At 39.3% G+C, this 20,455-nt stretch overlaps 1 protein-coding gene across 4 annotated transcripts in view; it reads left to right on the top strand.

Annotated features, from left to right (window-relative positions):
• The window catches only part of SUCLG2 (succinate-CoA ligase GDP-forming subunit beta), a 286,592-nt gene that overhangs the window by 185,526 nt on the left and 80,611 nt on the right, over window positions 1-20,455 (top strand). The window contains exon 10 of one of the 4 annotated variants that reach the window (XM_078351449.1): window positions 9,443-9,747. The exons of the other annotated variants lie outside the window; for them this stretch is intronic. Within the exon in view, the coding sequence (XP_078207575.1) occupies window positions 9,443-9,472 (30 nt within the window). The 3' untranslated portion in view covers window positions 9,473-9,747. Of the gene's footprint in view, window positions 1-9,442; window positions 9,748-20,455 lie in introns of those variants that run through there. 4 annotated transcript variants of the gene reach the window in all.

Below are 20,455 nucleotides of genomic sequence, written 5' to 3'. Positions count from 1 at the left end.
TCTCCAGACCACATAATGATGAAACTGGATGAAAAGCCATTTAGAAACATCAACCAAGTAAGAATATATTGAGTGTCATCCATGCCAGGCACTCTTATAGGCACTGAGGATAAAGCAGTGGGTGAAATGCATCTAATCTTGCTTACCTAGAGTTGTTATTTTAAAGAGGGCAGAAAACAGTTAAGCCAGTGAGTAACTAATAAAAAAAAATTATGTAATATATCTGCTGGTGCTGTCTGCTAGGTTGAAAAATAAAATGAAAGGGGCTTGAAAATGTTAGGGGTTTGTTATTTCTGATAGATTTGTCCAAGCAGACCTCTCTGATAGTTGACCTTAGAGAAAGAAATGTCATTGCTGTTCCACGATTTGGAGTTGGAGTTTGTGGGCAGTGACATGAATGCTGTCAATGAAAGAATCTGCCAAGCAGAGGTGTCCTCCTTTCTCTTGTCTTGACCTACCAGTGTTCTGAGCAGTGTTGCTTGCTTTATTACAGATTTTAAGTTTTGTCCACTTAAATAGTTTACTCAGCAACTTTACCCTAATTTGGGTGGCAACTCTCTTGCAATTAGAGATCGTTTCTGAATATACATGGATATTTTATCTGCATACCCAGGACCCTCTCCTGGGGATGCTTCATATCCACCTTTGAGGTCTTCTGAAATGGAGCACTGTAAACATACATATTAGCATTCCCAAGGGCCAGCTGGTATAAATCCGAGTTAATTATTTTTCTTCCAGCTTATCTGTGGGTTCTTTCATTAATTGTTATCTGTAAGTATTCTGGACACATTCTTTTTTCTCAATTAGAACTCCGTAGAATATTTTTGAGCAAACATTTAGGTATCTGCTCTAATTCTCAGAGGCCTGAAGATTGTAAACAGGAAGCAGAAAATCCATTTGGAGCTTTAACCCTTGGCCTTCTAGGTTTCACTTGCTTTTTAATCCCAAGAAGCACATTTGTCTTAGAGGGAGACAAAAGTGACTTAGAGTCTTCTGTGTGTCATTATGATCCAAGAGTGTTGGCATTTGGGTAGCAGGTGTGAGAGAAAACACCAAAATCATCTTATATTCAGATGATTTCTGATATTTTTGTCTTTTATAACCTATGATCAGTGGTTGCCTTTTATGAGTGGAACTTTTTCTCCATTAAGCTGAATGACCAAATAGTTAATCCAAATGCTGTCAGTGCTATCCAAAATCCAAAGGAGAGATATTTGGTATTCAAGTGAAAATAGTGAATGAAGCAAAAGGAAAAAATACAAAAGCATAGAAACATGTAGAGAACTTACACTGAAAGAACAAATTCTTCGGTTTTTCTATGCAGGTACATCCTTAAAAGCACTACCAGTTGAAAGTTGCACCAATTTATCCTACAGTGTGAAATACCTGAGATAAGGTTTAGCACAGAAATTAAAGCCCCATCAGCATACTATATTTCTCTTCCTAGTCTTTACAGCTTGGTATTTCTGCATTCAGCCTACAATCAACAATTATTTTTTTTTCTTTTCTTTCTTTTCCTCCCTTCCTCCCTATTTTCCTTCCTCCCTCCCTCCCTCCCACCTTTCCTCCCATCTTTTCCTTCCCTTCCACCTTCCCTTCCTTCCCTCCCTATCTCTCCCTCCGTCTCTCTCTCTTTCTCTCCTTCCTTCCTTCCTTCCTTTTCTTTCTCTTTCTTTCTTCCTTTCTTTTCCTCTTTCCTTTCCCCTTTCCCCTTTCTCCCCTTTTTCCCCTTTCCTTTCCTTTTTCCCCTTTTCCCTTTTCCCTTTCCCCTTTCCCTTTTCCTTTCCTTTCTTGATGCAATCTCACTCTGCCACTCAGGCTGGATTGCAGTGAGATGATCTTGGCTCACTGCAACCTCCACCTCCCAGGTTGAAGATAGCCTCCTGAGTAGCTGTGAGCATGCCACCATGCCCAGCTAATTTTTGTATTTTTTTAATAGACACAGGGTTTTGCCATGTTGGCCAGGCTGGTCTCAGACACCTGACCTTAGGTGATTCACCTGCCTCAGTCTTACGCCCGTAATTGTAGCACCTTGGGGGGCCGAGGCAGGTGAATCACGAGGTCCGAAGTTCAAGACCGGCCTGGCCAAGATGGTGAAATCCCGTCTACGAAAAATACAAAAATTACCCAGGTGTGATTGCATGTGCCTGTAATTCCAGCTACTCACCTGCCTGTTTGTGAGCGTTTTAGGTTTGTGATAAGTACCCATACTGAGAATAGGCATTTAGAAACTTTTATTGCTAATGACCATTGCTATGACATGCAAGAGGAAGATCAGGATTACAGGTGTAAACCACCACACTCTGCCAACAATTATTTCTTGATCACCTACTATGTGTCAGGTTATGAGCTAATCGAGAAAGTAGGAAACCATCCAATATTTAATGTTATGGGTTCCAGTAGGGCTTTCCTTATCGATTTTTTTCTGATTATAATAATCTCTTTAAAGCAGAGAAAGGTAGATATCTGAATGGCAGATGTAGTCTTTTCTGCAGTCTTTTTAAGGCACAATGAAAACCATGTATAGAGCAAGTATTAAAGTCACATACCAGTCTCTGGGTTTACGAAGATTTGTCTCTGGATCGTTACTAATGAAAATGTGAGTCATGGACTGTCAATGCTGACAACAATTTTAAAGCTGTTAGAAATGCACAGTCTGTGTTTTCATAGGATCCCCCAGGTGATTCCTATATACATTTAGAGTTTGAAAAGCCCTGTTCTAATGCAGGGGCAGACAAACTACAGTCCATGGTCAAGTCCTGTCCAATGTCTGTGTTTCTAAATAAAGTTTTATTGGAACACAGCTGTGCTCATTCATTTTTTTTTCATGAGTTAAGTAGCTGTGACCAAGACGTCCTGACCCACGTGGTCTAGAGCAGTAATGCTCAGAAGCGTGTTGTTGGACCAGTGCCAGTTTATGTACCAGTGCCTGTTTGTGAGCGTTTTAGGTTTGTGATAAGTACCCATACTGAGAATAGGCATTTAGAAACTTTTATTGCTAATGACCATTGCTATGACATGCAAGAGGAAGATCAGTTTTTTAGTAATTTGTATTATTATATTTTATAATAATACCAGTCAGTGACTGTTAGGGAATTATTTTAAAAATTGGGCCAGGTGTGGTGGCTCACGCCCGTAATTGTAGCACCTTGGGGGGCCGAGGCAGGTGAATCACGAGGTCCGAAGTTCAAGACCGGCCTGGCCAAGATGGTGAAATCCCGTCTACGAAAAATACAAAAATTACCCAGGTGTGATTGCATGTGCCTGTAATTCCAGCTACTCAGGAGGCTGAGATAGAGAATTACTTAAACCTGGGAGGCAGAGGTTTCAGTGAGCGGAGATCATACCACTGCACACCAGCCTGGGTGACAGAGTGAGACCCTGTCTCAAAAAAAGAAAAAATTGGTCCTTCATCACATTATATAAGAAGTGCCACTCTATTGCTCTGTGAGTATAGATTATATGTTTGTAAACAACAGTGTCATAAGTGAATTTGATTTTACATCTTGGTGCCAAAAGTGAACTTTTTTATGGGCTCTGATAATCACATTGTCCTATTCTTCTTTGCTCACCTTGCTTTTCCATGAATCTTCTTCTTGTCTCTTTGGGAATACTTCCTTGATTTTGGCGATGCCAGAAAATTTGATGCCTGCTTTCTCTCTGTGTATCTTCACCTGGATCCTCTCTTTCCCGTCTGCTGCTCACAGAGTAAGCTTTTGCCCAGGCCAGACCAATTGTTTTACTGCATGCTGCCATTGTAGATTGCTTTCAGGGATGGTCTCTGGCCACAAGTCCCTCAAGCTAGTTAGAACCCTCCCCAGGGCTCTCTGGATGCTTATAAAAAGAGACCACCTGGCTCTGGGATCATGAAAGAAAATAATGTGGCCCAGGAGGCTACATTCCCTAGTAGCTGGTGAAAGCCTGTGTAAGATCCAGGAGCAAAGCTGGATAATGGAAGCTTCTTCCATCATTTCATTCCTCTAGCCTAGGTTTCCATTACTCCGTGGTTTTCAAAAGTGTGGTTGGACTAGCAGCATCAGCATCACCTAGTAATTTGTGGGAAATGCGGATTCTTGGGCTCCACCCCAGACCTTGAGAGTCAAAAACTCTGGGTGAGGCCTAGCAATCTGTGTTTTAACAAGCCTTCCAGATGATTCTTATGTTTGCTTGCATTTGAGAACGTCTGCTACAGTTCTGAAGCTCCTCCTATTTCTGTAAGTTACTCCAGCATCCTTCCCAGGTGTAACCCAACTGGTTCCCTTTCTCTGCTTAAGTTAGAGTTGATTTTCTGTCACTGACGATCCAGAAAGTCCTATTTTGTATACTTTGAGTACTATTCTAACCAAACTGAGAATTTGCGTCAGCACACTGTTGTGCCCTATGGTGGCCCAGAGCTCATTTTTGTTAACACTTATTTTTATTTCCTTCCCCATACACTTTATAACCCCTTGTATTTGAAGATTTTTATTCTCTTCTATTTCTGTGTCTAAGTCTGTCCCTGAAACGCAGGGGACTGTATTCCTTCTAAAGTGACGTTGCTACCCAGATGAGAATTAAGGATAATCTTACAGATAATAGGTAGAGGTCATCAATCTGGTTTGTAAGTGCATTTTTATAAAGATCAACTCCCTCATGGAGAACTTTTATTTTCTTTCTCTCCAGAAGTAGACTACAGCTAGTTGTGTAATTTTCAAGTGACTTTCTATAAACTTTATGAAATTACTTCATCTTGAGCTCAGTCATTGAAGTAGATCTAATTCATTTTTGTCCCCATTAAGTTACCATCAACTGCTTCTTTTCACAAGAGATTTCTTTCCTGTTACTGCTCTTCATGCATTTAATCACTCTCTATGCTTTCTTCCCCCCTCTTGATCTGTAAGTGTTTTGCTGTGATTCAGTCTCCTGTCTATTCTTGTTACAGAGTACAACCTTCATTTGTTATCTGGGTTCCTTGTGCTGTCTGGGGAAAAGGACAGTGGTCAGATCTTTCAGTATTTGACAATTGTCATGATAATAGAGTGTTTCAAGGTGGAGATGTTGAATCAACTTTTATGTTTGGTCAAGAAAATTGACTCAATGATATGTGACATAAAGTCTTTGCTGAGTTTTTCCTTGGTACGTATGAGGAATGAAAAAAATCACTGCTTTTTTTAAAAGTGGAATTTAATGTTTTATTTATTTTTTACCTTGATGGCTCTTTATATACAAGCTCCTTTACAGATTACTCTGTGGTCAGAGAATCAGCATGTGACTTTCTCTAGCTATTGGATAAACAGTCTTTATGTCAACTATTTGAATTTGGGAATTTATATTCAAATGTTTTTATTTCCTACTTTCACTATCAAGATGAGACTTCATTTCTGTTTCTGCCACCTCTGAGGAAAAATCTCATGTTATTGGACGCTCATGTCTGTCTTAGAGAGTGGGCCAGAGAAGAAATGATTTGAGCTAGTTTTCATTCCCATTTGTTGATCCTGGGCATCTCTGGCTCTTTGTAGTCACTGCGCAGCTGTGTTACACCCCATATGAGGGTGAAGCTCTAAAGACAGTTCTTAAGACACAACATATTTACTACCAACATTATCTTTGAAAATTCTGTAAGTGACCCATACATTTTATTGCTTTTAAGCACGAGAGACCCGATAGTATGGTGAGACACTGACCCGATGAGGGTACGTAGAGCTCATCCCCTTCCTTCTCTCTCAGGAACTCATGTACTTTGAATGAGATAGCAGTTTCAGCCTCCCACTAGATTTTACTCATTAATTTTGTTTTTTTCCCACTCACTTACTTGTTCTGTCTGTCCGCTCGTATAGTTGGATTTACATAAATTAAATGTGTGTGTGACGCAACTTTGACATAAGACACTTCATAATATGTTAATAAAAGTATGGAGAGAACAGTGAAAACAGCCAGGGAACAAGGGATGGTTGAAGACTATTCTTGTCATGCATATTAGTTTTCCATTTTTAGGGTTTTTTTGTTTGTTTGTGTAATGTTCAGTTCTCCAACCAAAAGGGTTGGTTGGGAGCTTGTACTTCAATGACAGAGTACTATTCAGTTCATGCTCATCCAGTTTCTGGCTTTTTGACCTTGGGCAAGTTGATAAAAGTCTCTTCACCTCACTTGTTTGGTCTGTATCATGGAGTTAATCCAGTATTAGAGGAAATAACACACTACGTGATCAGCAGTGTCTGATACTTTGTTGTCATCCCGTAAAATAGTGGCAGTGGTAGCCATCTTCAGGGCTATGGGTATCCTGGTCATTTATATGGAAAGGGCTGTTAGGTGGCCTCTCCTACCATCCAGGCATTGCTGAGCTAGTTGATAAGAGAAAGGACTCTAGGGCCAGGCTGCCTAAGCTTGAATCCTGGTGGCTCTACCACTCACTCCTTAGCCGCGGGGAACTAGTTCTAGGTGTGCTTTTAATTTTTTCATCTATAAAGTAGACATGATAATAGTATCTATCATAGATTTGTTGTGATTAATAGATTAATATTTGTAAAGCACTTAAAACAGTTTCTCACAAACAGTGTCTGTATTAGAGCTAGCTGCTGTTATTTTTATTTTATTTTTTCACTCTAGGTCAGTTAATTTCTTTTATTCTACAAAATAAGTATTCATTCTGTACTATATTCCTGCTACTTTTTGAGGAATGGGGATGTGGTAAACAAAAGAGATCATTCCTAATTGTATGGGGCATTCAGTGTTGTGGACCAGACAGACTCATTAAAATATCTCACCAGTTTTCTTTTCTTTACTTTTTTTTTTTTGAGACAGAGTCTTGCTCTGTCGCCGAGGCTGAAGTACAGAGGCATGGTCTTGGCTCACCATGATCTCTGCCTCTCAGATTCAAGTGATTCTCCTGCCTCAGCCTCCTAGGTAGCTGGGATTACAGGTGCCTGCCACCACTCCCAGCAAATTTTTATATTTTTGGTAGAAATGGGGTTTCACCATGTTGTCCAGTCTGGCTTTGAACTCCTGACCTCAAGTTATTTGCCTGCCTCGGCCTCCCAAAGTGCTGGGATTACAGGTGTGAGCCACCACTCCTAGCCTCTCACCAGTTTTCTATTTACAGACTGTGATTGTGAGAAGTGCTGTGAAGAGGACATTGGGAATAAAGAGATGATTAAGACCCAGAGTTTGCCTTCAGGGAAAAAAAAATGTCAGCCAAATGGTGGCGCTTGTAGTCTCATGCTTGGCTATACATTATAAGGATCTGAGGGGAGTTTTCAATAGTCCACATCCCCAGACCTTACTCTAGAACAATTAAATCAGCTTCTTGAGATGGGGGAGGTAGTGAGGCATTGGGACTTTTGAAGCTGCCCAGGTGATGCCATAGTGCGGCCACTTTGAGAAGGAGTGATACAGAAGGCGATACCCTGAGCATGTGGGCTGGCAGGCACAGATACAAGGAGGGTTTACATGTATTCGTAGATTCAAGAATCATGACAGTTGTTCAGGGGACAGTAAATGCGGTTATTTTGGCTCTAGAGACCTCCTCAAGGTTATCACAAGAAAATGTTCATGACTTCTCCACAAGACCAGAATCAGAGCTCGAATCAGCTATCCCTGGTTTTGCTGAGTATGGAATTGTATAGATGCCTTTGATTTAAAATATCCACCAGTTTCCATTTTTTCCTGTTAGCTTCCACTGCTACAGTGGAATTATTACCTCATGGCACCTGAAGTCATTGGAATTAATGAATTGCCTAGCCTGGTAGCTGCATTGTTAGGAGAATATTATGAGGCAAATCCAGTTCTTATCTTATGTTAGCAGTTCCCAACCTTTTTGGCACAAGGAACTAGTTTCATGGAAGACAATTTTTCTACTGAGTGAGGGTCCAAGAGTGAGGGGTTTTCAGGGGAAGAGGTGGTGATTTTGGGATGAATCGAGTACATTTATTGTGGACTTTATTTCTATTATTATTAATTGTAATATGTAACAAAATAATTATACAACTCACCATAATGTAGAATCAGTGGGAATCTTGAGCTTGTTTTCCTACTAGGTGGTCCCATCTGGGGGTGATGGGAGAGAATGACAGATCATCAGGCATTAGATTCTCATAAGGAGCCCACAACTGATTCCTCACATGCATAGTTCACAGTAGAGTTCGTGCTCATGAGAGTCTAATCCCGCCACTGATCTGACAGGAGGTGGAGCTCAGGCAGTAATGCGAGCTGTGAGGAGCAGCTGTACCTACAGATGAAGCTTCGCTTGCTTGCCCACTGCCCACCTCCTGCTGTGCGGCCCAGTTCTTAACAGGCCATGGACTAGTACTGGTCTGTGGCCCAGGAAGTTGGGGACACCTGTACTATATGAATGTGGACCTGATTCCTGGTTTCTCAGAATCATCATGTAAAACATTAAGGGTTAACACTGTGTTTATAAATTAGTTATACATAAATCGAATCCCATTGAAATTTTATTAACCAGGTAGGCAAAATTGTGTGTGTGTGACAGAGGGGGAGAGGGAAGGAATACTCAAATTCTGTGGTTCTAAATGAGCTTTTCTATATTATACTCCAATGATGTTATTCTTCCAGGCAGTATTTCATGTTTGTAACTGTACATACTTGCAAAAGGGGAACATTTTGGCTGGGCATGGTAGCTGATGCCTATAATCTCAGCACTTATGTGAGGCCAAGGCAGGAGGATCATTTGAGACCAGGAGTTTGAGACAAGCTTGGGCAATGTAGCAAAACTCCATCTCTACAGAAAAAAAGTGGGGAAGGAAAATCAATTATAGGGCAGGAGGAAGTGAGGTGGACACATAAAGAAAATGCCTATATAAAGTCAGTATGTCATAGTTGGTGACAGCACCTGAATGCTTCATGATCAGCAAATCATTTGATTTAAAGGTTTGGACCATAAGACATGTCTTTTCATTGAAAACATATAATAGGATGTTTCAGTGGGCTGGCAAGTTACAGGACCTCTTTGGAAATTTTAGTTTCCGCATGTCCCTTGGAGGCTGTCCCCTTGAGCACCTGACTCTTTGGGGATGTTCTCTCAGAATTGTGACAGATTCAGCTTTAATCAGAACTTCCAACCACCACTGCTTTTGTTAGGTAGAGGAGAAACTCAAAGTTTCTCTGCCATTTTTGCAATGCAGAGAAATAACTTGGTTTTCTTACAAATGAAAAAGTATTTTCTTTGGTGAGCCCTTAATGTCTTGTTTCAGTTAGCTAGGATTTAATATCATTTTCATCCTTGCTGTTTTGATAATAGGAAGTTGACTTAACTACATTCTATTACAATGTCAGGAGATGCTAACTATGATTTGGGAGCTCTAAGTCATATGAAGGTAATATATTGTGGATCACTTATGCCATTCATGTATGTGACACTAATACAAAACGTATGACATTAAGACTATAATACTTGCATTTTTATTCATTGCAGGGAAGCATGATTTTTCCTCTCATTTTTTTTCAGACCAGGAAAGGAAATAAGTGTCGGAGCTGACACTCACCCCTGGCATCGTGAGTGAACAATTCTGAGGGTGGAGAAAGTGGAGCCTTCTTATGTTGTGGTTATAGGGAGCATTGTGTCCAGAGCTAGAAAGAGATGAAGGCACAACCCATACCCCTGTGGAAAGCTGCAAACAGGGCTTTCCTAAGAGAGAAATCGCTGGAATATAAAAGACTTATAAGAATTGTAAATGCCCTGGACATGTGTATGGGCATTTTTAAAACTGCAAATAAACAAGACAAAATTCAGTAAAGATAAATTAAAATTCAGCTGGTAAAGTATGTGTTTAAATTTAAGTGAAGCTTCTTAAAAAACTATTTTAAAACTTTATATGTAACAGTAATTTAGAATTACATGAGCCCTTCTAAATGTGCAAGAAAGCAATATCATAATGCAAGTTAAATTTGAACAAATATAGGAAGACTTGGCATGTTCTTCTGAAAGGGGGCCAAGTCGTTTATAGTCACCAATCAAATCAAGTCTTGTCTCATCTCTGTCAGCTACTTGGTATAGCCACAGAAATCTATAGAATGAGACCAGTAAGAAAGTAGCAAATAGACTTCATTTAAGGGCATTGTTTTGAGGCATTTTGTCACAGTAATATTCATCTCTTCAATATATAGAAATTAAGTTTTATAAAATTTTAGTCTGTTAGTATATTCTTAAAACCGAGTGACTGGCTGGGCAAAGTGGCTTACGCCTGTAATCCCAGCACTTTGGGAGGCCAAGGCTGGCAGATTACCTGAGGTCAGGAGTTTGAGACCAGCCTGACCAACATGGTGAAACCCTGTCTCTACTAAAAATACAAAAATTAGCTGGGCATGGTGGCACATACCTATAATCCCAGCTACTTGGGAGGTTGAGGCAGGAGAATTGCTTGAGCCTGGGAGATGGGGGTTGCAGTGAGCCAAGATTATGCCACTGCACTCCACCCTGGGTGACAGAGCAAGACTCTGTCTCAAAAAAATAAAAATAAATAAAGCTCAATGACCACAAGCAGATGATGCTGACCTTGTACCCATTTTCCATCACTAATGATAACAGCAGTAGCCTCCTTCAGAGAAGAGCTGAGCAGCCATAAGAGAAGTTGCAAGGTGACATGAATGATAAACTCTTGTTTCATTTACTTAAAGCAAGTGGTTTTAATTAAACACAATTTATACCTTGATCACTATGCTTGGCAAGTTTTGGGAAGTTCAAGACTGGTGGTGCTGCTGCTTGAAAGTTATCTGTAGAAAACAGCCTTAAGTCTTTTCCATACAAAATCTCATTTTAAAATGAAGTTGGGTCAAAATTCAAATAAAACTCACCCTAAAATGAAATGTGCAACATCCACTCTTAATGTGTGTTGTATTTTGTAGTCAAAAGACTTAAAATGATTGCCTAGGAGGTTGGTGCAGAAGGCATTTTTATTTTTAACAATCTCTCATTTTTTGGAATTCTAAGTTAATTTCTGTTCTTCATCACAATCATTCTTTTTTTAAAAAAAAAATCAAAAATTTCAAAATTAAGTTTCTGAAGAATTTATTTCCTAAACAATTCAGCTCCATAATGTAATCCATTATTATAGTTACTAAATAATAGTTATAATAGTTATTATAAAGGATTTGGAATTCAGAAAAGCCCACAAATAAAGTCATCAGGCTGGGTGGGAGGAGGGGGCTGAGATCACACCTGTGCACTGCAGCCTGGGCAACCGGAGTGAGATCCTGTCTCAAAAAAATAAATAAAAATAAAGTCACCCATAATTCCTTATCTCAGAAATAACAATTATTAAAATTTGACTTATCCACTTCCAGTATTTTCTTTTTATTTCTGTATAAGTGCATATTTTGAAAAATTAAAGGCCAGATATACTGTTTTTTTCCACTTAATATACTGAAATCATTTTATTACATCATTAAATATTTTTCTGAAACAAGATTTTTAGTGGCCATTTTATGTTCCATTAATATGATGATACCCTTAAGCTTTTCGTCATTTCCCTATGGTTAAGATGCTTAGCTGCCTTCCTGTCTTTTTGCTGTCACCGTAATGCGATCATCTTAGATATGTTTTGTGGTATACATTTGTAAATGGAATTTGAAGTATTTCGTTATCCCCACCCCAACCCCCCCTTAGAAACGTGGGACTACATTGAACATTTGCTTTTGGGAAGAATTTTATTTTTTGCTATCCTTCCCCAAAATAGTCCTCTGGTGACTATTTAGTTAATTAAGGTTGATTGGCTTCTATCATCTGCTGAACAATGCATTTTGCTAAATGATCCCAAACGTTAAATAAAAACCTATTAACAAGTATAATAGATACTTGGACATTAACAGATGGCTTTGGAGGGTTTACACGTAATTAAAATACATAAATCTAAGTGTAATAGTGACGGTTAAAAACAAATTATTATCATCAAGGATATTTCATTATAAGATAACCCAGAAAACAGCCATTGTAATAAAATATAAAAATCATAGATAAAATCCAGTATATCTTGTAATATGTCTGTGATTACCAGATTTCCAACCTAGAGCTAACACATGACACATTGTGGTTGCTGCAGACTTCACATCCAGCATAAAAGGAAACATGGTCTTCTTTTTTAAAAAATATATTCTTAATGTACAAGTCAGTAGTAAAATATGGTCATGTAAATTTTTTAGACATCACCTTTTCCATACGTAGAATAAATGAATATCATTGTGTTAACATTGCCTCAAATTAGAGTCCAAGAAAGAAGTTGTTTGCCTGTTCCTGTTGGACTCATTTTATATGTTTTCATGATGGACAAAGTAGGTAATCAAGATGAAACTAGACTTGATTTCTTTTTCCGTGATTTTATCCATTTATAATGTAACATCAAATTATTTTTAGTAATTTTGTGAAAATAATTATCTTAAAACAAGGTCATTAAGCACTCTAAACATAGGGAAGGTGTATGCATATGTCTAATACGTTTTCTTTAATCACATTATGGCCTCTGGGGGAACAAGTTCTTAGTGTCTACCTGTTTTCTCACCTCTCAGGAAATTACTACAAGGATGAGGAGAGTTATGGATGTGGTTTGTTTCATGAAAGCATATTTAGTTGGCCTTGGTGAGTGGAGCTGCCATGTTTAGTTAAAAGATCCAGAGCCCAGGCATGTTGTCCCTTCTGTGCTACCCTCAGGACCTGGCTGAGGGTAGCACAGACCAAGGTTATCCCCTAAAACTGGCCAAATTAATTTGCGTTCTTCTTCCACTTCATCGACATCATTATTTCTCTCCCACATCTTTCTTTTGTATCCTGCCCCAGAGAAGGCTAGGCCAGCATTCTAGAACACTTATGCAGTGTTCTCTGTCTTTCTCTCTGGCTACTTTTCCTGTAACTGTAGAAGAGTGAAGTTTTCCGGTTTCAGTGGAGTGGTAGGTTAAGGAACTTGAATTTGGAGTGGCTGTAGTTGGGTCATGGAAGTAGAAAGGGCAATTGTGATGCCTAACGTCATTTACTTAACTGATATATAAAAAGAAGCCCTCAACACAGTTATTCTGTCTTAAAAAAATTTTGGGGCTCTCACCTCAGCTGATAATAGAGGTTATATTGCCTAGCATTATTTTGCTTGTACATTTATTTCCCTCATCAGCCTTGTGTGGCAGCCTTATAATCACGGCTGAAAGCTTCAGACTTCCCTGGATGCTCTGGCCAAAAGCCATTTGAATGCCATCTTAACAATACACCAGTAATGTGATTTAAATAATTATTGCTCAAATAACTATTGCTTATCTAGAAGATACACAAGCACAAACAATATTGAAATGAACACCACTCTGATCCCAGCAATGTTAGCAATATTTTCTGTCTTCTCCAAGTTTTTCTCTTTGCAGTGCTCCTGCGGGTTCTTGCTCTAGTGTCCCTTTTTGCATAAGCCATCACCCTCCCAGTTAACAAGCCTCCTTATAATAGAAGAATGGTATTTCAGGTCTGCAACAGCTATACTTGAAAAGCAGCAGTTCCCCTTTTCATGTGTTCAATGTGTAGGGCAAGGATAGACAAGGATGGTATCTGTCTACCTAAGTGGTGGCAATTGAAAACTCTTAGGCATTTGTCTTAATTCATTTTCTGCTGCTATAACAGAAGAGCACAGACTGTGTAATTTATAAAGAAAAGAGACTTACGTGGCTTACAGTTCTAGAGGCTGGAAAGTCCAGGAGCATTATGTTAGCACCTGCTCAGCTATCTGATGAGGGCCTACTTGTTACATTATCCCATGGCAGAAGGTGGAAAGGCAAGAGAGTGTATGAGACAGAGAGAAAATGGGGGCTAAACTTAATCTTTTTATCAGGAGCCCACTCAAGCTAACCAACTTTTGCAGTAAAAGCATTTATCCATTTGAGGATGGCTCTGCCTTCATGACCTAATCATGTTTTAAAGGTTCCACCTCTTAACACTGTCATGGTGGCAATTAAATGTAAACATGAGTTTGGGAGGGTAAATTCAAACCACTGCATCATTGTAGAGAAAAGCATGTAAATAAGAAAATGCAGTCACGGACTTGGCAGTCTGAAGTATAAGAGAGGAATAAACAGAAGAATAAAGCAGAGGCTGAAGTATAAGAAGCTCCTTATGTGCACATGTTTGGCTAACTTGGACCTGAGAGTACCACATGAAATGTGAAAAGTTCATTTAAGTTTCTCATTCAAACTGTGTCATTAAAAAAAAAAATTTTTTTTTTAGTTTATTAAAGTTAGTTACCTTCTACTCCCTGAATCAGATCAGATGCATGTATAGACTATACAGTTAAACTCATGTGAGATGCAGAGTTTGAATTGAGAAAGTTAATTCCCTAGACGTCATAATTTTTTTTTTTTTGGGGGGACAGAATTTCACACCATTGCCTAGGCTAGAGTGCAGTGGCACCATCTTGGATCACTGCAATTTCCACCTGCCAAGTTCAAACAATTCTTCTGCCTCAGCTTCCCAAGTAGCTGGCATTACAGGCATGCGCTACCATGCCCAACTAATTTTGTATTTTTAGTAGAGATAGGGTTTCACCATGTTAGTAAGGCTGGTCTTGAACTTCTGACCTCAGGTGATCTGCCCGCCTTGGCCTTCCGAAATGCTGACATTATAGGTGTGAGCCACTGCACCTGGCCCATAATCTTTTTTTTAAAAAAAAGATTAAAATTATTTTAAAATAAATTTTAGCTAATAACTTTCTAGTCATGTGAGGCCTAGGATAAAATTTGAGTTTCACTTCAGGGCATCCTCTACTTGATCTTCAAGAACTTAGTCCAGTTAGGTTCCCCGTTGATTTCTCCTGAATCACTCATGCCAGTCTCAGTGGCCATAAATCTTCTTTCTATCCCTTTGCTAGCACCCATTGTTTTTGGGATACAGTTCAAAATGCTTACCATAGTTTCTAAGTCTATATGAGCTAGCCCGTGCCCAACTCTCCAGCCTACCTCATGCCCATTTTTATCCATCTGGTTTAATTTGGCCACTAATCTCTCCTTTCCTAGAATGTGTGAGCATATCTCCATCTTCAAGACTTAGACTGGGCTGTTCTTTCTGCCCTAAACTTTCCTTTCTCATGTTTTTCTTTCTTCTGCTTACTCTTCAGGTCTAAGCTGAATGTCTTTATGCAGAGAGCCTTGTATAAGACCCTTATACCTGATTGAAGGCAAGGGTATGTTCCTTGTTAGGATTTCTCAAATTGTACTTTTTCTTGTTTAATTATGTACTCATACTAGTAATTTTGTATTCAGCTCTGTTTCTGATATCCATTGCTTCCTTAATAAACCACCCCAAAGCTTAGTGGCTTAAAAACGGAAATTTATCATTACCTCTCATGCTTCAGTGGGTTCTCAGGGCTAATCTTGAATGGCCCCTGCTTGGAGTCTGCTATGTAGCTTCAGTCATTGGTGGATGGAGCCAGAGCCACCTGATGACTGAATTGGACTGGACCCCCAAAATGGCTTCTTCATGTCTGCCATGTCATTGCTCCTTGGCCTGTCTCATTTTCTTTCTCTTCACATTCCATATGACCTGTCCATGTAGTGTGGCCTTTTTATAGCATGGTGGTCTCAGAGTGATCATATATAGTGAATGGCTACAAAGAGGCAGAAAATGGAAGCTTCCAGGACAGGACTCACAGTGAGTCACTTCTGCCATCTTCTGATAGAGCAGTTACAGATCCTGCCCAGGTTCAAGGATTTGGATGGGTTAGAGAAACAGACCCCACCTCTTAATGTGAGAATGGCAAAGTTGTATTGCAGAAGAATGTGAAACAGAAGATATATATTCAAAGATGAAACAGAAGACCATCTTTGAAAACAGCCCTACCTTTTCAGCTAGACTGTGCCCTTCCTGAAGATAGCATCCATGTCTATACTATCTTGGCACCTAATACTTGCTGGTAATTTTTTTAGCAAATTCCTAACTCCTGGAACATCTTAGACAAATCAAAGATTTGCTCAAAAAACAAGTTTGAATGAGTTCGATTTTTTTTTTTTTTTTTTTTTTTGAGATGGAGTTTCGCTCTTGTCACCCAGGCTGGAGTGCAATGGCGCGATCTCGGCTCACCGCAACCTCCGCCTCCTGGGTTCAGGCAATTCTCCTGCCTCAGCCTCCCGAGTAGCTGGGATTACAGGCACGCGCCACCATGCCCAGCTAATTTTTTGTATTTTTAGTAGAGACGGGGTTTCACCATGTTGACCAGGATGGTCTCGATCTCTTGACCTCGTGATCCACCCGCCTCGGCCTCCCAAAGTGCTGGGATTACAGGCGTGAGCCACCGCGCCCGGCCATGAGTTCGATTTTATGCCTCCTCAGAGGCCAGACTCCCTCCTCTACCTCCTCAACCCATACGTCGTACAGAATTTCACACCACCCAGCATACTTTTATATATATTTTTTTAATTGCACTTTAGGTTCTGAGGTCCATGAGAAGAACATGCAGGATTGTTGCATAGGTACATACATGGCAATGTGGTTTGCTGCCTCCATCCCCATCACCCATATCTGGCATTACTCCCCATGTCAACCCTCCACAACTCCCTACCTGCCTCTGTCCCTCGCCTAGTCCCCACAAACAGACCTCAGTGTGTGATGCTCCCTTCCCTGTGTCCGTGTGTTCATTGTTCAATACCTGCCTATGAGTGAGAACATTCAGTGTTTGATTTTCTGTTCTTGTGTCAGTTTGCTGAGAATGATGGTTTCCAGTTTCATCCATGCCCCTTAAAACGACATGAACTCATTTTTTTTATGACTGCATAGTATTCCATGGTGTATATGTGCCATATTTTCCCTGTCTAGTCTGTCATTGGTGGGCATTTGGGTTGGTTCCAGGTCTTTTCTATTGTAAACAGTGCTGCAATGAACATATGTGTGCCTGTGTCTTTATAATAGAAAGATTTTTAATCCTTTGGATATATACGCAGTAATGGTGGGTCAAATGTCCTTCGCCTACTTTTGAATAGATTTGTTTGTTTCTTATTAGTTCTTTGAAGATTCTGGATATTAGCCCTTTGTCAGATGGGTAGATTGTAAAAATTTTTTCTCATTCTGTTGGTTGCCAGTTTGCTCTAATGATTGTTTCTTTTGCTGAGCAAAAGCCCTGGAGTTTAATTAGATCCATTTGTCTATTTTGGCTTTTGTTGCCATTGCTTTTGGTGTTTTAGTCATGAAGTCCTTGCCTGTGCCTATGTCTGGAATGGTTTTGCCTAGGTTTTCTTCTAGAGTTTTTATGGTGTTAGGTCTTATGTTTAGGTCTTTAATCCATCTAGAGTTAATTTTAGTGTAAGGTGTCAGGAATGGGTCCAGTTTCTGTTTTCTGCACCTGGCTAGCCAGTCTTCCCAACATCATTTATTAAATGGGGAATCCTTTCCCCATTGCTTGTTTTTGTCAGGTCTGTCAAAGATCAGATGGTTGTAGATGTGTGGCATTGCCTCTGAGGCCTCTGTTCAGTTCCATTGGTCTATATCTCTGTTTTGGTACCAGTAACATGCTGTTTTTATTACTGTAGCCTTGTAGTATAGTTTGAAGTCAGGTAGTGTGATGCCTCCAACTTTGTTCTTTTTGCCTAGCATTGACTTGGATATGCAGGCTCTTTTGGTTCCATATGAAGTTTAAGGTGGTTTTTTCCAGTTCTGTGAAGAGGGTCATAGGTAGCTTGATGGGGATAGCATTGAATCTATAAATTACTTTAGAGTGAAAATGGTTAGAAAAAACATTCTATGCTCATGGTTAGGAAGAATCAATGTTGTCAAAATGGCCATACTGCCATATTCACAACATTGATTCTTCCTAACCATGATCATAGAATGTTTTTCCATCTGTTTGTGTCCTCTCTTACTTCCGTGAGCAATAGTTTGTAGTTCTGCTTGAAGAGATCCTTTACATTCTTTGTTAGTTGTATTCCTAGGTATTTTGTTTTCTTTGTAGCAGTTGTGAATGGAAGTTCATTCTTGATTTGGCTCTCTTTAAGTCTGTTATTGGTGTATAGGAATGCTTGTAATTTCTGCACATTGATTTTGTATCCTGAGACTTTGCTGAAATTGCGTTATCAGTTTAAGGAGATTTTGGGCTGAGATGATGGGATCTTCTAAATATACAAATCATGTATATACAAACCCTTTATTTCTTTTTCTTGCCTGATTGTTCTGGCTAGAAACTCCAATACTATATTGAATAGGAGTGGTGAGAGAGGGCATCCTTATCTAGTGCCAGATTTCAAAGGAAGGCTTCCAGTTTTTGCCCATTCAGTATGATATTAGCTGTGGGTTTGCTGTAAATAGCTTTTATTATTTTGAGATATGTTCTGTCGATACCTAGTTTCTTGGCAGTTTTTAGCATAAAGGACTGTTGAATTTTGTTGAATTCTTTCTCTGCATCTGTTGAGATAATCATGTGGTTTTTGTCTTTGGTTCTTTTTATGTGGTGAATTACCTTTATAGACTTGTGTATGTTGAACCAGCCTTGCATCCTCAGAATGAAGCCTACTTGATTGTGATGGATGAGCTTTTTGATGTGCTGTTGCAATCAGTTTGCCAGTATTTTACTGAAGATTTTTGCACCTATATTCATCATAGATAGTGGCCTGAAATTTTCTTCTTTTGTTGAGTCTCTGACAAGTTGTGATATCAGGATGATGTTGGTCTCATAAAATGACTTGGGAAGGATTCCCTCTTTTGGGATTGTTTGGAATCGTTTCAGAAGGAGTGGTACCAACTCTTCTCTGTATGTCTGGTAGAATTCGGCTGTGAACCTGTCTGGACCTGGGCTTTTTTTTGGTTGGTAGGCTATTAATTGTGGCTTCAATTAATAATTGAGTTTTTTTGATCTTGCTCCTTTAGCTCTTTTCAATTTTGATAGCAGGGTGTCAATTTTAGATCTGTCCTTCTTCTCATGTGGGCATTTATTGCTATAAATTTTCCTCTAGACTGCTTTAAATGAGTCCCAGAGATTCTGATATGTTCTATCTTCATTCTTGTTGGTTTCAAAGAACATCTTTATTTCTGCCTTCATTTCATTGTTTATCCAGTCAACATTCAAGAGCCAGTTGTTCAGTTTCCATAAAGTTGTGTGGTTCTGAGTTTGTTTCTGAATCATGAGTTCTAATTTGATTGCACTGTGGTCTGAGAGACTGTTTGTTATGATTTCCATTCTTTTATATTTGCTGAGGAGTGAGTTACTTCCAATTATGTGGTCAATTTTAGAATAGGTGTGATGTGGTGCTGAGAAGAATGTATATTCTGTGGATTTGGGGTGGAGGGTTCTGTAATTGTGTATTAGGTTTGCTTGGTCCAGATCTGAGTTCAAATCCTGGATATTCTTGTTAATTTTCTGTCTTGTTGATTTGTCTAATATTGACAGTGGAGTGTTAAAGTCTCCCACTATTATTGTGTGGGAGTCTAAGTCTCTCTGTAGGTCATTAAGAACTTGCTTTATATTATGTGGGTGCTTCTGTATTGGGTATACATATATTTAGGATTGTTAGCTTTTCTTGTTGCATTGATCCTTTTACTGTTATGTAATGCCCTTCTTTGTCTCTTTTGATCTTTGTTGCTTTAAAGTCTATTTTATCAGAGACTAGGATTGTAACTCCTACTTTTTTTTTTTCCTCTCCATTTGCTTGGTAAATCTTCCTCCATCCCTGTATTTTGAGTCCATGTTTATTATTGCATATGAGATGGGTTTCCTGGATACAGCACACTGATAGGTTTTGACTTTTTATCCAATTTGCCAATCTGTGTCTTTTGATTTGGGCATTTAGCCCATTTACATTTAAGGTTAATATTGTTATATGTGAATTTGATCCTGCCATTTTGATGCTAGCTGGTTGTTTTGCCCATAAGTTGATGCAGGTTCTTCATCTGGTATTGGTTGTTCCTTTCTATGTTTAGTGCTTCTTTCAGGAGCTCTTGTAAGGCAGGCCTGGTGGTAATGAAATCTCTCAGTAATTGCTTGTTTGTAAAGGATTTTGTTTCTCCTTCACTTATGAAGCTTAGTTTGGCTAGATTTGAAATTCTAGGTTCAAAGTTCTTTTCTTTAAGGATGTTGAATATTGGCTCCCATGCTATTCTAGCTCGTAGGGTTTCTGTTGAGAGATCTGCTGTGAGTCTGATGGGCTTCCCTTTGTGGGTAACCTGACCTTTCTCTCTGGCTGCCCTTAGCATTTTTTCCTTCATTTCAACCCTGGTAAATCTGACAGTTATGTGCCTTGGGGTTGCTCTTCTTGAGGAATATCTTTGTGGTCTTCTCTGTATTTGCTGGACTTGAATATTGGCCTGCCTTATTAGGTTTTGGAAGTTCTCCTGGATAATAGTCTGAAGAGTGTTTTCTAGCTTTGATTCATTCTCTCCGTCACATTCAGGTACACCTATCAAAAGTAGATTAGGTCTTTTCACATAATCCCATATTTTTTAGTGGCTGGTTCATTTCTTTTTTACTCTTTTTTCTCTGATCTTGCCTTCTGGTTTTATTTCATTGAGTTGATCTTCAGTCTC

Source organism: Callithrix jacchus, chromosome 15, assembly GCF_049354715.1.
Source record: "Callithrix jacchus isolate 240 chromosome 15, calJac240_pri, whole genome shotgun sequence".
NCBI classification, from domain to species: domain Eukaryota; kingdom Metazoa; phylum Chordata; class Mammalia; order Primates; family Cebidae; genus Callithrix; species Callithrix jacchus.
Note: the sequence above shows the minus strand (reverse complement) of the source record. Positions and strands in the feature narration are given on the sequence as shown.